This window comes from Typopeltis vanoorti, chromosome 2 (assembly GCF_054136105.1).
Source record: "Typopeltis vanoorti isolate ZY-2024b chromosome 2, IOZ_Tvanoo_1.0, whole genome shotgun sequence".
NCBI lineage: Eukaryota > Metazoa > Arthropoda > Arachnida > Uropygi > Thelyphonidae > Typopeltis > Typopeltis vanoorti.
In genome coordinates this window covers 22,541,056-22,558,746 of record NC_143550.1, presented here as the reverse complement: position 1 = coordinate 22,558,746, position 17,691 = coordinate 22,541,056, and the positions used below count along the sequence as shown (strand labels likewise).

General features: G+C 35.2%; 1 protein-coding gene across 2 annotated transcripts in view; it reads right to left on the bottom strand.

Moving 5' to 3' along the window:
• Nucleotides 1-17,691, bottom strand: part of LOC150108871 (beta-1,3-glucosyltransferase) — a 310,372-nt gene that overhangs the window by 224,938 nt on the left and 67,743 nt on the right. For both annotated transcript variants that reach the window (XM_090403934.1, XM_090403942.1), the window contains exon 3: nt 12,525-12,652. In XM_090403934.1, coding sequence (XP_090260060.1) covers nt 12,525-12,652 — 128 coding nt within the window. The remainder of the gene's footprint in view (nt 1-12,524; nt 12,653-17,691) is intronic.

Sequence of the window (17,691 nt, the reverse complement as noted above, 5' to 3'; positions counted from 1 at the left end):
CACCATTCTCATTTTAGGAATGTCCTAGCCTTTTGTCCCACTTCTCACATACTATAATATGTTCCTATTTATCATTCGATCTGATACTCCCTAAATCTTTAACTTTTTTGGATGTATACATAAAACAATCATCGTTTCTTATCCACTGCAAAAAGTTCAGGGAAAAACTTGATCTACAAGTTGAGACCTTCCACACTGCTAGAGTATGCTTCTTTGCTGCTACTGCCACCATTTTTATAACGTTAACTAGCACTTCCACGTTAATCAAGGAACAACTGAAGCAAACACTTTTAAAACCACAATGCCACAGTACAATGATTAAATCCAGTCTGGCTATCACACACCAGCACTATTATACAATAGTGTTGGTGGTGATAAACAAGCACTATTTCAACAACATACAATTTTATAAGATATGATTTAGAGAAAAAAAAAACACTTTTCATAACACCATTCAAATACACTGATACTCCTTGGCACGGCATTAGCACCACTCTCATATGACGGTCATGAAGGAAGTGGCCTTTTGCAAGTGAAGCAAACAATAGAGGAAGAAAAGTGATTGCTGAATGATTATATCAAGGAAGGCACAGAAAAGATGTTAATTGATGCTTACAAAGCAGAAGTAGTGAATGTAGTCGATTCAAAAAATCGGTACAAGGAGAAAGAAATGGCAAAAAGATCAGAAAGTTTGAAAACTATAGTAATTCATGATCATTAATTGGAAAATATTGAAGGGAAAGTTGACAGATGCTTAACTTGGCAATGGCTTCAGCAGGGCAGAATCAAGAGAGATACAGAAGGCCTGATAGTTGCAGCTCAAGAACAAGAATTTCAAACAAATGCAATAATGGCAAAGATTGAAAAGATCTGTAATGAATGCAAATGCCAACTGTGCAGAGATAAAGAAGAGACAGTGGACCATCTAGTTAGTTCTTGCAGCAAGATTCTCCATACAGACTATAAACAAAGGTATGATCGGAGCCTTCTGAAGGAAATGTGGTTTTCAACTTGCAAAATCCCTTGGGAACACACACACACAGTTGAAACAGTTATTGAAAATGAAAATGCCAAGATATTATAGGACTTTAAAATTCCGACAGACAAATATCTTGAACATAATATGTGAGACATCACTGTAGTTGAACAACAACAACAAGTGCAGTTTATTGATGTGGCAATACTAGATAATAGAGGATAATAGAGTCAAAGAAAAAGTGCATGAAAAACTGACAAGTATAGTGATCTGGAGATTAAAATTCAGTGACTTTGGAACAAGAAAGCAAGAACAGTTCCGATTGTTAGAGGAGTGCAATGAGTAATACCATTTATGAATCATTTGGAAAAGTTGAGCCTCCCAGATATAACACCATGTCAACTCTAGAAAACTAAACTTTTAGGGACCTCTCACATTTTATGACAATATCTAATTGATTCCTGGGCCTTTGGATAAGGTCCAAATTGGACTTATTTGCAGGCAAAGATTTCATTATTCTATGTTTCTTGTTACTCTTTGACTGTGAACTCTGTCAATAGAATATAATAGTAATAACAATCAGAGTTTCAATTACTGTACTTTTAATTATTTTTATGTTCTTCTTCTGATCTCTTCAAGGATTATGCATTTGCCTGTTCTGGATTCACTGATCATCCCCCCCCCCTCTCCCTTTGGTCTATATCTATACACCTCTTTTGGTAGCAAATATCTTTCCATCCTAGAATAGATGTACTTTCCATCTCTCTCTATATTCCTTGATCTTTTTATTTATGTTATAAATATCTAGTTCTTTTCTGATGTCTTCATTTCTTATATGGTCCAATTTTGTGCATCTTTTAACTGTTCTTAAAAAACTAATTTCTTCAGCTTGTATTTTACTTTCATCTTTCATTTTAACTGTCCATTGGAAGTTTTTCCACTTGGTTATACTATAAATTAAAGATACCAAGAAATTATATACTTGGTTTAATTATTTATCCAAGTGTACGTTTGCACCTGAAGTATTTTCAGGACTGGGGCAACTCATATATAGAAGCTAATGACTTCACATCACTTGCCTTAGTATCCCATAATGCAAAGCATATATCCTTATGGATATGTATAATGCTATGCATTATGGAAAGGGTCACTACTCAGACCAGTTTCGACCCTTATTGAGGTCTCATCAGTGGGAGCCAGCAAAAAATAAAGAGGCTCAGGTAATGCTAAATGAAATCGATAGAGAAAGCAAGAAAAATGGTTTAAAGATTAATCTAACTAAAACCAAACTGATGACAAATTCAAATCATACCAATCTTTAATTAATGGATAATAGTATTGAAATTGTAGAGGATGGCTATATTTACTTTGGTCAGTTAATTAGTTTTAAGGAAAAACAAGATACAGAAATAAGTAAAAGAATCACACAAGAAGAAACAAAGCATTTTGGTTGTATAAAGATTACTTGTTAGGAGATTTACCTATATTCCTAAAAATAAAGCTCTCTAATATGTACATTATTCCAGTGTTTACCTATGAAAGTGAGACATGGGTAACAAGTAAAAAAGATAGGCTACATGTGGCCCAAAGAGCCTTAGGAGAAGAATGCTCCACATAACAAAAAGGAATGGAATAAGAAATACTAGAATTAGCGAGATGACTGGAGAATAAAATTATTTCGTGACACCTCCAAGGGCGCCTACTCTACAACTCTACGTGTCCGCCATGTAATCCACCAACTACACCAAACCGCCACTACCATCATCATCTACACCAATGCCATCTACTGCCCACCACCACCAAAACCACTAGTAGTTTTTGTCTGTAAATTGTGTGTGTTCTCAAGGCTGATTAGTCTGTATATGGGATGAAAAACCAGAGTTTCCAGGAGAAAAAACCCTGCTACCTCCATATGAGATTGAAGGTAGCATGGTTTTTCTCCCAGAAACTCAGGTTTTTCATCCCGTATACAAACAAATCAGCCTTAAGAACACACGTTTTTCATCCCATATACAGACAAATCAGCCTTGACAACACCAATGTCATCTACTGCCCACCACCATCACTAGTATTTTTTGTCTGTAAATTGTGTGTGTTCTCAAGGCTGATTTGTCTGTATGTGGGATGAAAAACCCGAGTTTTCAGGAGAAAAAACCTGCTACCTCCATATGAGATTGGAGGTAGCATGGTTTTTTCATTTCATATACACACAAATTAGTTTTCAGAACACACACACACAATTTACAGACTGAAGTGTTGTAAAGCATGTAAGTGGAGATGGGTTGGCCATATTAGTAGACTGCCAGAAAAAAAGGTGGACAAAATTAAGCACTGCATGAATACCAAGAAAAGGAAAGAGAAGGAAAAGAAAGTCAACAAAGAACAAGAGGGAGGGATTAGCTACAAAGATTTGACATGAGATGGTGGACATTGGCTAAAAACAGACAGAACTGGAAAGTTAAGGGTGAGGCCTATATCCAATAATGGATGGAACAAGGCTAAAGAAGGAGAAGATGAATTTTTATTGGATATAATATAACTACTTTGGGAACCAAGATGGAAAACAACAAAAAAGTACAAGGAAAATAGAAATTTTGAATACTTTAAAGTTAGACTTTTGGACGACAATAGTATTAAAGACTTGTACCAAAAAAGAATAAAGAACTGGATGACAAGTATAAAACAAAATAAGAACATAGAAAAAGAATGGTCAAACCATAATGACAAAAGCTACAAAAGAAAGTTTAGGAACAAAGAAAAAGAGGCCTTAGGGACTGGGATGACGAAATTAAATGCATTATTGAAGAAAAGAAAAAAAGTATAAAAAATACTGGCTCAACCTAAAAACAATAGAATCAAAAATTGAAAACAGTAGAAAAAAAAGCAACAGCAAAAGCAGCATGCAGGAGATAAACAGAAACAGATGGAACAATTTTGTAACAAAATTAGAGAGAGACTGTATGCTCAAAAGACCTAATGCATATAAAATCCTCAAAGATCTAAGCAATGAAACTAGAGAAAAAGCAGATATTAATACCATTAAAATAGAAACATGGCAAAATTACTACCAAGATCTATGGTATGATGAAAACATTCAAAACAGAAAACTACTCTTTGTAAACATCTCAGATAACTCAGAAAACATCACTCTAGAAGAATTAACAGAAGCATTAACCCAAAGCAAAACAGGAAAGGTTTCAGGAGAAGACAATATAAACTTGGAACTTATCAGATATGCAGGACTTGAATTCTCACTCAGGTTACTTAACTTTTATAATATGATCTGGAAAGAAGGAAAATGCCCACAAGATTAGACCAAAGCAATAGTTATTCCCATCTGCAAAAAAGGACACAAATCTGATTGTAACAATTATCGTGGAATCAGCTTACTTAGTACCTGATATAAAGTATATGCAAAAATCTTAGCATATAAATTTAAACGTATAGTAGACCCAAAATTAATAGAAGAACAAAATGAATTCAGAAAAGACAGATCTTGCATTGACTCTGCATTTATTTTAAAATTATTAATTGAAAAACACAGAGAAATGAACATAGAAACACACATAGCTTTTATAGATTACACCAAAGCATTTGATAAAATTATCAGAGAAAAACTATGGGAAATCCTAGAAGAATATGAAATACCAAACCAACTCTTTAGAGCCTTATATAATATATATCAAGATAATAAAATATCTGTGAAGTACAATAATTCAACATCAAGCTGAAAACCAATAAATAGAGAAGTATGTCAGGGTTGTCCTCTCTCTCACCGGTTTTATTTAATATATACATAGATAAAATCATAAAAGAATGGGAGATAACTAATTAAGGAGGATTCCAGATAAACCGTAACACCAGATTAGCTACTCTTCTTTTTACTGATGACCAAATAATCCTTGGAAAAATTAAAGATGAACTACAAAAATCATTATGCAGTCTAAATAATCTGATAAAAACATATGGTATGGAAATATCAACAGACAAAACAAAAGTCATAGTCTTCAAAGGTGCTAATCCAATAAGAAGAAAAACAGTAATAAACAACAACATAATAGAGCAAGTAAATACATTCAAATATTTAGGTCGCACATCATATGAAAATGAAGCTGATATAGAACCAAAGATATCAAACTTTTTAAAAGTAACAGGCATTATAAATAAAATTTTTAAACTCAATTATGTACAAAAACACACACGAATAAGAATCTACAATACAGTAGCTAAATCAACCTTACTTTATGGCAGTGAGATATGGACAATAAAAAAAGAAGATGAAAGAAGAATTGAACCAAACGAAATGAAATTTCTGCACAGAACTGAAGGAGTCACAATAATGGACAAAATGAAAAGCAGCGAAATCAGAAAAAAACTTGGAATTACAACTTCCCTAAATGAAACTGTTATTTTCTATAGAGAAAAATGGAAAGAAAACATACTGAGAATGAATAGAAGCAGAATATCCAAACAACTTCTAAATAACCCCAAAAGTTACTCGATGCAGAGAAAGATCCTTAAAAAGATGGAACTGAGTCTCGAACAGGCCACTTGGCCTATAAGCCTGGAAAGGAAGAAGAAGATATAACTACTTATTTATTGGCATCATCAAGACCTGATTGACAGAGAATGATGTAGTTGTGAATAGACTTCTCCTCTCTTCTATTCCTCTTGCCCACACAGCACTAGTGTGCTATATATCTTGTGGCCTTTCATATATGGATCAGATATAAAAAAAAAAGTTACAGGGATAGAACATAACAGATATTGCATTTTCAGAGAAGATAGAGGAAATAGGGCAGGAGAAGGGATATATTAATTGTAGCTGAAGAATGAAACAACAACAAAAAAAAAGATTGTAGATCTGAGGGAAATGGTTCATTTGAGGATGTCTAATGTGAGTGGGGGCCAATAGGACAAAATATAATGTCAGTTGCTGCTATAGATCTGGGAGTCCAGAAGATGATGTGAATGACATGAATTGGCAGATTAGCACGATGAGTGCAGTCTGATCAATTATCATGAGAGACTTTAGATATGGGAATATAGATTGGAAGGAGGAAAGGGCATGTGGCAAAATGAAAACATAACTTATACAGTTGCTAAGGGATAATTACCTGAAACAGTAAGTGATGGAAGGGAACAGGGGTTTGAGAGTTTTGGATCTGGTAATAGCATCAGAGGATCTGTCTATAACTACAGTAGCAATTCTATCTCCGATCAGGAAAAAATGACCGTGCATTCTTGTCTTGGGAGGTTGCTCAACATGTAAAAATTTCAGTCAAGAAAGTGTTTATGCAGAAAGAACTACAAAGCTGGCAATTATGACAAACTGAGATGGCAATTCAGAGCAATGCTATGGCATAAAAAACTACGTGGAATGAATTTTATTAGTGCATGAGAAGAGGTCAAGGATTGTGTGAGCGAGGCAGTATCAGAGTGCATCCATGGTCAGGAGGATAAACGGAGGCCATGTATTGACTTCTATGCAATGATTTGGTCACCTGCATTTCTTGGGAATCGGGGAGTGGCAGAGAGGATTCAAAGAAGAGTAACCAATCTGGTGGCAGGTCTGTGGAATGTTCCCTATGAGAATAGATTAGGGGTGTGTGGGTTGCAGAGTTTAGCAGATGAGCAGAAGAGAGGGGATATGACAGAAACTTATAAGCTACTAAAGGGATTCTATAAGATTGACACAAAAGAAATTTTTCAATACATGAGGAGTAGGGAAAGAACAAGGGATCCCATTTGGAAGTTGTCTATGAGCATGGTTATTAAGGATATGTGGACAAGGTATTTTACTTGGAGAGTAGCGAAGGAGTGGAATGGATTGTCAGAGGTGGTTGTGAGTGACCCAACAGTGCAGAGTTTTGAAGAGATGTATGATAGGTATTATGTTAATGATAAAGTGGGTGTCCCTCAATGAGTCTTTTGATTCCAGAGTACCCATATAAATAATAATAATAATTATTATGTGAGGTTCCATCAGAGTGGTCAAAAGCTAAGGTCATATCTATATTTAAGAAAGGAGATAGAGATGACTGTGGAAATTATAGGCAAAAAAGTTTATTAAATGCAAGTTACAAAATTTACAGTAAAATTTTGAATAAAAAGACAAAAAAATATTTTCTACTCTTTGAAGAACCAAACTGATTTCAGACATGGAAGATCATATATACACAATGATTTTTTAACGATACTTGTGACATAATGATTAGAAATATATATGCGTTAGCACAAGAATAATGTTTAATTTGCCAAATATTTCAGTCTGAATATTACAGACCATTTCAGTGGCTACATAGGAATAGTTTTAAAAAACAAAGTGGAATACGAACAATTGATCATTCAAACATAGAACGTGCCGACAACAAGATAATTCCTAATTTCACTAAGATTAAAGAAACCATTAAATCTCCTGGAGCTCATAATATTTACAGGAACAAGAGTTTAACTTTAATCTGTAATCAACTCAAAGCTGCTAAACATGATCTGGCTATTAACATTTAGCTAGTTTCTGATCTCTGTATCTATATCTCCACAAACTTAGAACAACATCTTTCAAGCATAGTTCTGGATGTAGCTAAACGCTCTTTACAACGTTCTTATAAAAAACAGAATCAACATCTAAACCACAAATATGATGTTCTTGTTTCCAAACAAATTAAGAGCCTTTCCAAGTTCCAGATAATTGGATCGTCAACATATCCGGTCGGCCTTTAACCGATAATGAAACACTCATCCTCTCAAAAGGACATGATTTCTCTATTGTCCCAAAAAAGATTCCATATCTAGATTTTCTAGTTAATATCGAACGAAACCTCAGTCAAGTGCTAATGCTCTCCATCTAGAAGTTGCTTCTTCGCTACTTAAAGGCAAGCTTCCTCCTTCGAACATATCTCCTTCTGAAAAGAAACTATACGTTCCTTAAGAAACAAGTCACCTCATCATTACCAAAGCTGACAAGGGAAAAGCAATAGTAATTATGGACTCTTCAAACTAAAGAAAACTTTCCCTTTTACTTTGAGATCACTCAACATACCAGGAACTCAATTACGATCCAACCAACAGACAACTGAAGAAATTAAATTCCCTTCTAGATGAGGTCATAAGTTTAGATGTAGACACCATTGAAAGACAAAAAACTCATTTTGCAAGGCCTCCCAGGTTTTATGGTCTACCAAAAATATATAAGACAGATATTCCTCTTCGCCCTATAGTGGATTGTATTGATTCTCCTACCTATCGCATAGCCAAATATCTATCTAAATTATTGAAGTCACACATTGGCAACTCACGCTCTTTTTTGAAAAACTCTTCTGATTTCTTAAATAAATTAAAAAACTTCTCTTTACAACCTACAGATCTTATGGTTGCCTTTGATATGGAATCTTTATATACGAATGTACCTCTCAAAGAGACTTTGGAATTACTAGCTGACATCTTCCCACAAGATATTATAAAACTCTCTGATTTCATAATGAACTCTGGATATTTCTTATGTCAAAATAAATTTTACAACCAAGTGGAAGGAACAGCCATGGGAAGTCCACTCTCTCCTACTCTTGCAAACTTTTATTTAGAACATCTAGAAGAAGTCCTGTTCTCATCTATATTCACTCAACCATCCTTTTGAGTTAGATATACAGACGACATCTTTGCTATATGGCCTCACGACAGAGACTCCTTATCTTCCTTTTTAAGCAGTATCAATTCGTTACATCCTCGTATAAAGTTTATCATGGAAATTGAAAAAGACAAGTTATCCTTTTTAGACGTCCTTCTCATCCGTTCACCTTCTGGTATTCTTACAACAACAACAGTTTACAGAAAACCAACTTTCACAGGTCGTTATATTCTCAAAGAATCTGCTCATCACCCTTGTCAAAAAACAGGAGAGTCACAAAATGTTTAATCCGATGAGCAAAAACTACTGTTCAACTTCTCATTTATTACAGAAGGAACTTTCAACTATCAAACATCACATGAAACTAAATGGCTTCTCCGAAAAGAGTACACAACATCTTTTCGATTCTTACAAACCAACACAGAACAACCAAGATTCAATACGTCGAGTTACAATTCCTTACAATTCCGGGATTTCAGAACCAATTTCGAGAATTCTAAAGAAATATGATCTAACAGGCATTTATACACCTATTAACAAATTATTCACCCAGTTTCCTTCATCTAAAGATAAATGCTCAACCTTGTCTCTACCTGGTGTGTATCAAGTTCCTTGTAATTGTAATCTTTCTTACTTTGGACAAAATGGACGTTCCATAGAAAAAAGAATTAAAGAGCATCAGTCATCAATTCAACACAACAAACCTGAAATATCTGGATTAGCTCAGCATGGATTAGAAACAAACTACAACATCCTTCGGTCCAAGGCTCTCCTCCTACACAGATGTCGCTACAAATTTGAACGTTTATTTAAAGAAAGTGTAGAGGCCTTACTTCAACGTCCTAACTTGAATCGTAATGACTGTATATCTATATCAAAAATTGGGGAAAGTTTAATCAGGATAACATATTACATTTTTTAAATTTTTTTTTTTATCAATATAATGTTATTTAAGATCATTATATGAATTTCTGAATTAATATCTTTAATCATGTTTTTTACAAAATGTTTACTCTTCTAATAATTAGCGATATGACATCACGCGGCACGTTGTATATATGAATGATCAATTGTTCGTATTCCACTTTGTTTTTTAAAACTATTCCTATGTAGCCACTGAAATGGTCTGTAATATTCAGACTGAAATATTTGGCAAATTAAACATTATTCTTGTGCTAACGTGTATATATTTCTAATCATTATGTCACAAGCATCATTAAAAAATCATTGTGTATATATGATCTTCCATGTCTGAAACCAGTTTGGTTCTTCAAAGAGTAGAAAATATTTTTTTGTCTTTTTATTCAAAATTTTACTGTAAATTTTGTAACTTGCATTTAATAAACTTTTTTGCCTATAATTTCCACAGTCATCTCTATCTCCTTTCTTAAATATAGATATAACCTTAGCTTGTGACCACTCTGATGGAACCTCACATAATTATTATTATTATTTATATGGGTACTCTGGAATCAAAAGACTCATTGAGGGAGACCCACTTTAACCCTAACATAATACCTATCATACATCTCTTCAAAACTCTTCATTGTTGGGTCACTCACAACCACCTCTGACAACCCATTCCACTCCTTCGCTACTCTCCAAGTAAAATACCTTGTCCACATATCCTTAATAACCACGCTCATAGACAACTTCCAAATGGGATCCCTTGTTCTTTCCCTACTCCTCATGTATTGAAAAATTTCTTTTGTGTCAATCTTATAGAATCCCTTTAGTAACTTATAAGTTTCTGTGTATATATTTTTAATATATACACAGTAAAGTGTATATATTTCTAATATATACACAATATTTATGTTTTAAAACAAATTGCTGAAAAATGATGAGAATTTAACTTGGAGACTCATTTATAGATTATGAGAAAGCTTTTGATAAAATGCATCAAGAAAATGGAGTAAAATGAAAAAAAACAAGGATATCCATTATATTTGGTATAAGCTATAAAAAGTTCACATAAAGATACAAAACATTTACAATTAGATATGTTAACAGAAGAGATTGAAATTAATCAAGGTGTAAGACAGGGATGTAGTTTATCTCCAACTATATTTAATATATTATTATTATTATTATTAAGAGACCTTCATAGAGTCAATGAGAGAGGCCATATACTATCTGCACCAGCTGTCATACCTGTCTTGAACTTGCCCACACCACATTCAATAGCAAGTAATTCCAATCATGCACCGCTCTATGAGAGAAAAATCAAGCCCTTACCCCTTCTTGAGAGGATTCATTCTCAACTTCTAAGAATATCCTCATGTCTTTGAAATATATATTGATGAAATTATTAAAATGCAGAAAACAACAATACAACAAAGTATCCAGTTAACAGAAGAGCTGTTATGAATACAATGCTGTATGCATATGATAAGCATATGATTATATTTGAAAACAATGAAGATGACCTTCAAAAATCGGTATACAAATTAAACAAAATAATCCAACAATACAATTTTAAAATTTCATGAAAGAAAACAAAAGTCATGTCATTTAAAGGTTGGGATCAAAAATAGTTATAGAAAATAAAATAATACAACAGATTGACAGAGTTTAATTATTTAGGCTGCATAATAACATATCTAAAAGATAAAGATGAAAAAAATAAAGAAATTTCAGAAAATCTATGGAACAATTAAAAGGCCACTGGGGAAAAAAAAAAAAAAAAGATAAGTAACTCAAATTTTGCAAAGTAATGGTCATTCCCACTCTATATGGTTCAGAAATATGAACTGTTAAAAAGAAAGTAGAATATAAAAAATAAATAACTAATAATAAATAAAAAAAATACAAAGAAAGAAAAATTTATGAAAAAAGTAAAAAAACAAAAAAATTAAAAAGAATGTAAAATACAATCAGCAGAAAGAGATTTTTAAAAGAGTTTAAAGGATGTGCAAAATCAAACCATGCAAAAAATGAAGAAATCAGAAGAGAGCTAGGTATTTGCAATGTAAATAAAAAGATCAAGGCATATAAGAGAGAGAGATGGAAAGATATTGGCTACCAGAAGAAGTGGATAAATATAGACCAAAGGGAAGGAGAGAGAAAAAGACCAGCAGCAAGATGGAAAGACCAGTGAAGCCGGAACAGGCAAATGCCCAATCCTTAATAATAATAAGAAGAAGAACGTATAACTTTGTAAAAAAGATTCATTTAATGAATGTAATAGAAAAAAAAAAAAGAAAAGAAAATGCTCAATGTGTTTTGGCTTTCGGCACAGAATTCCAAAACGAAACCCTGGTTAAAGCATAAAAATAGCCACTACTGAAGCAAAGTAGTGGCTATTTACTAATTACACAGACAACTGCTCCTTTTAAACTATCATTTTCAATGAATAAGTGTTTGGTGAATTTTTTGATATCATAGGCAAGTTATTATTATTATTATTATTAACATCCGACCTCCATAGAGTCAGAGACTCATCGTGGGAGGTACAGACTATTGCACACAATAATCATCCAACCATGCCTTAAAATGATTACTTTCACAACACGCTCAACACAACACACTCAGGCAATGCATTCCAGTCCCTACTCCTCTGCTCACACCCTCCTTATAAAGTTTCCAGCAATGGCCTCTTGTTCTATCCCCCCCCCCATCTCATTCTATGAAAAATCTCTTCCATGTCAACCTGATAACAACCCCTAACTAGTTTATATGTCTCAATCACATCCCTCCTCCTTCCTCATATTCACAAGGCTTTGCAATTTACTTTTTTTTCTCAATCTGTACTCGTACACCACATTCCAAAGACCACTGCCCACCTTTGTGAATCTTTTCTGGAACCTTTCCAACATATCCTCGTTACCATGAAAACCTAGTACCCAGATCTATGCACAGTAATCCATATGAGGCCTGATCATAATCACAAAGCATAATCAGAAGAATTAGTATACTCACCAACTGAAGAATTTCAGCTTGTTCATTAAGACTATCTCTTCTTTTCTTTGACACTTCGATGTGATAATCATTTGGCTGACTAAGAATAACAAATACCACTTTGGTGGAAATGAGATATGATGAGGATGCTAAAAGAAAAAAAATAACTGCATAATGCCTCAGCAACTCAAAAATGAATGGTGTTTTATAACAGCGATAGTTTTTAATAATAACCACTAATCTTGAAGGACACAAATATTAGAATACAAAATTGGATTAACAGAGAAAATAATTACTAAGACAGGAAAGATTTGTTAAAAGAACCAATTATATATTTGGTTTAATCCTTTATCCAAGTGTAAGCAAACAAAGTTTGAGCCTAAAGTATTTTCAGGACTGGGGCAACTCGTGGTAAAGGTGAAGTAAGTTCTGATCACTTGCCTTAGTATCCCCTGTAATGCAAAGCACATCTCCTTGCAGGCATGTATAATGCTATGCATTAAGGGAAGGGCCACTACCCACACCGGTTTTGACCATACATGTCTGCAAGGAGATGTGCTTTGCATTATGGGAGATACTAAGGCAAGTGATCAGAACTTACTCCACCTTTACCACGAGTTGCCCCAGTCCTGAAAATACTTCAGGTGCAAACTTTGTTTGCTTACACTTGGATAAAGGATTAAACCAAATATATAATTGGTAGCATAGCCAAATGAAAAAACTTCTATCATTTGTTAAAAGAAGTTCTTTTAATAATTTGATTATGAATCATAGAACAATCAGTAGCTCTGGAGTGGTTATTAATCCAGGATTTCTGAACTTATGGTATCCTAATTAGCTCTCTGATGGAGAGATTAATTAGGACATTAAGAGATAACATCTTGATCATCTATAGAGACAGTATGACTTTGATTAAGGTAGGTCTTGCTTTAGCAATTTGCTCGCATTTTAGAATAGAATGACTGCAGAGTGATAAGGATAGTGGATAAAGTGCAAATTGCATGTGATAATTATGTTAGATGATTATCATATCCAACCTGCAATTGGATGAGTTTTGCCAGGACATTTGACAAGATTCCAGATGAAAGGTTGTTAAAGTAACTCAAGACGATATGTAAGCAAAACATGCTTATGACATGGATAGGAGAGTGGCTGAAATGGCAAATACAGAGAGTAATAATGTATGAAGGTGCCAAGTTTAAGGGAACGAGGGTGACCAGTAAGGGCATCACAGGATTCTGTACTTAGGCCACTAACATTAATAGAGCTAGGATTGGACAAGATAGTAACATATAATGAAACACAGTTATTACAAAGTTAAAAATAGGTGATAAGGGATAGTTCGATACAGAATCCTTGTAGGATGAACTCGACAAACTAGTTATATGAGCAAATGATGATGAATGTTAATTCAGTATTGCCAAATGCCATGCCTTACACTTGCATTTATGCATTTCAAAGGACACTGCAGGCATTGGGTATAATAATGGGAAGTTACTGCAAATAGTCAATGAAATCAGAGATGTTGGAGGGAGGGGAGGGAGCGTTCTCTTCAGTGCTTTATTTATCATATCAGATAAATAAAGCATTGAAGAGAACACTAAACAACAGAAATAAGGCAATTATTCTCCCACCATACACAGCTTTGATAAAATCACATCTTGACTACTGTGCCTCGATGTGGTCACCCGAGTTCAGAAGAGATGAGAAAATAAATGAAAATATCCATTGGACAGTAACCAAAATGATATCTGGCCTATGTCCACATAAGGATAGACTGAGTGAATGTAGTTTTCAAAGTCTGAGTACTAGACTGATCAGAAAAGACATGAGAGAACCACATAAGTTGGTAACAAGGATCTTACAATATAGTCACATGAAATTTTACAGCTTGTACTAATTTGGGGGAGAACTCAGGGTTATTCGTGGAAACTGAGTAAGGTTGTATGGTTAGGGTGCATGTAAGGTCCAGGTTTTTCTTCTCATGGCAGGTGGTGAGTGTGTGGAATGGACTACCAGTGTTGTTGGAAGTTTTTCCACATGGTTATACTATAGATTAAAGATACCAAGAAATTATTATTATTATCCAGGCCTCCATGGAGTCAAAAGACTCGTCGTGGGAGGTAATTTTTAGGAAACACAAAGTTTATCATACCACTCCTTGAACCCATTGACCATTCCTGCTCCAACCACTCTCTCAGGCAATGCAATTTAAGGTTCAACCACTTTCCAGGCAAAGAAACCACTCCTCACCCTCTTGCATACAGCCTCCTTTCGTAACTTCCAGGAATGGCCTCTTGTCATCACTCCTTCCTGCTGTTCAACCAAGCGAAAGAACTCCCCAGTGTCAACCCTGTAACCACCTCTCAACAGTTTAAAAGTCTCGATCATATCACCTCTCCTTCTTCTATCCACCAAACTGTGCAGTCCACATTCCCTCAGTCGATCCTCATAACTCATATTGTACAGTCTCGAAACCATCTTTGTTATTCACCTCTATACCCTTTCCACAGTCAATTTATCCCCTTCAAATCCTGGGGACCAAATATGAGAGCAATAGTCTAAGTGTGGTCCGATCAGGGTCTTATACAACGGAATGATAACTCTTCTATCTCTGCAGGTCAGCATCCTTCTCAGTATTGCAGCAATCCTCGGAGTTACCCCTCACCACCTTTGCAATATGCTCCCTGAATTTCAGTTTTCTATCAACCATCACCTCCAGATCTCTTGTCTCCACTAACTCCTCCACTACAGCTCCTCCAATCGAGTATGCATCCTCCCATCGATGGATCCCAAACCTCAAGGCTTTACATTTTGCTGCATTGAACTGACACACCCATCCATTTGCCCATCTGTCTACTTTATTCAAATCCTCTTGCAGGGCTGCCACATCTGCACTATTACTGATAACCCTTCCTAGCCTCATATCATTCACAAACAACTGAATATCCCCTTGCAATCCATTGACAATATCATTGATATAAAGGTTGAACAATACAGGTCCCAGTACTGCGCCCTGAGGAACCCCACTTGTAACCTTCTGCTTCCTTGATATTGCCCCACCATACACAACTCTCTAATACCTATCAGTCAGCCAATCCTGAATCCATTTGACTAACCTGACATTTAAACCCATGTGCTGCAACTTAAATATCAGCTTATCATGTGGCACCCTGTCAAATGCCTTCGCTAAGTCTAAGAAAATTGTAGTATATGCCTTTCCCTCATCTAATGTTCTTGTAACTTTATCATAAAAGGCTAGCATATTGCTAAAACAAGAGCGCCCTTTCACAATCCATGTTGACTCTCACAGATAACATTACCCTCATCTGCCCAATGCTGTATACGGTCCCTCACTACTTTCTCCAAGATCTTAACAACTACTGATGACACACAGACTGGCCTATAATTAGACACTTCCAGTCTGTTACCACCCTTATGCAATGGCACTATCTTACCTTCGTTCCATTCCATAGGCACCTTTCCCGCAGCCAGACTTTCACTGAAAAGCCAGGTTAAAGGCACTGTCCGTTCCCTAGCACATTCTCTCAAAACTCGTGGTGAAATACCATTCAGTTCCAAAGCTTTACTGACATCCAGAGTACTCAGTATCTGAAACACACTCTCGTCCTGTACCTCTAAACCTCGAACCAGCCCTATCCCTCTAGCATTAAAACTGACTCCTCCAGGATGAAATACTCCAATAAAGTGCTCATTGAACAATTCCACTATGTCCTCTGCATCAGTCACTCTATTCCCATTTTTATCCCACAATATCATTCTTTCACAGTCATTTCTCCTCCTATTGGCCACATAGCTAAAAAATTCCCTAGGATTTTCTTTGGATCTTAGGGCCAATCTCCTCTCATATTCCAGTTTCGCTTTCCTTACCACACTAGTCACTCTTCTGGCCTGTGTCTTATATTCTTCATGCATCTTCTCTTCACCTGTCTCCTTTACTTTACTCTACTTTACTCCAAATTGTGTCCTCTTCTTCACTCGTGGTATACAACTTACCATTGCTACTAACAAATATTCTTTCACAATTTCCCACGCACTAATGATATCCCGGCCTTCCAATTCTTCCCTCCATGAAACTTCCCGAAGTTGACGTTTAAGACTATTATAATCACCTACTTTATAATTCCACATAAGTTCCCATCTCACATTTTAGAATAGAATGACTGCAGAGTGATAATTCATTTTCCAAGTCAAAACCATATGATCACTCTCTCCAACTGGTGGGAGAGATGTCATCTCAGTTATTATCAACTCTTTTGATGCTATAAACAAATCCAAAAAAGTGGTATTAAACCTGATATCAAAATTGGAGATGTTAATCTCAGGTCTTTACTTTATGCAGATGATGGTATACTTCTAAATAAATTCGCTACAAGTTTTCAAGATTCCCTGACTAAATTTAATAACTATTGTAATAGATATGGTATGAAGGTCAGCATTAAAAAGACAAAGACAATGAAAATAGGCAGATACATTCAAAATATCAACTGCATTGTGAATGGAAAACTTATAGAACAAGTAAAACATTTCAGCTACTTAGGCATGATTTTTATTGAAGATTTTTATTTAAGGAAGTACAGGAACATGGTTTAATGTTAAATCTGGTGTCAGACAAGGATGTACATTATCCCCTCTCTTATTCATTATCTATATGGAAATAGACAAGAGAAAAATTGGTATGGTAGGAAGTCAGTTGAATAAATTCATATGGAATAAGAGAGAAATTAGCCAAAACACAAAATTAGCTGTATACAAGACAGTGTTTAAACCAATTTTGACTTATTATTATTCAGGCTTCCATGGAGTCAAAAGACTCATCGTGGGAGGTCCATCCTAAGAACATAAAGTCTGTCAAGATTCATCGAGGGGGGAGGTCCCGCTTAAGAAACACAAAGTCTATCATACCACTCCTTAAACGCATTGACCGTTCTCGCTCTCACCACTCCATCAGGCAAAGCATTCCATGGTTCAACCACCCTCCATGCAAAGAAACCACTCCTCACCCTCTTGTCATCACTCCTTCCTGCTGTTCAACCAAGCGAAAGAACTCCCCAGTGTCAACCCTGTAACCACCTCTCAACAGTTTAAAAGTCTCAATCATATCACCTCTCCTTCTTCTATCCACCAAACTCTGCAGGCCACATTCCCTCAGCCGATCCTCATAACT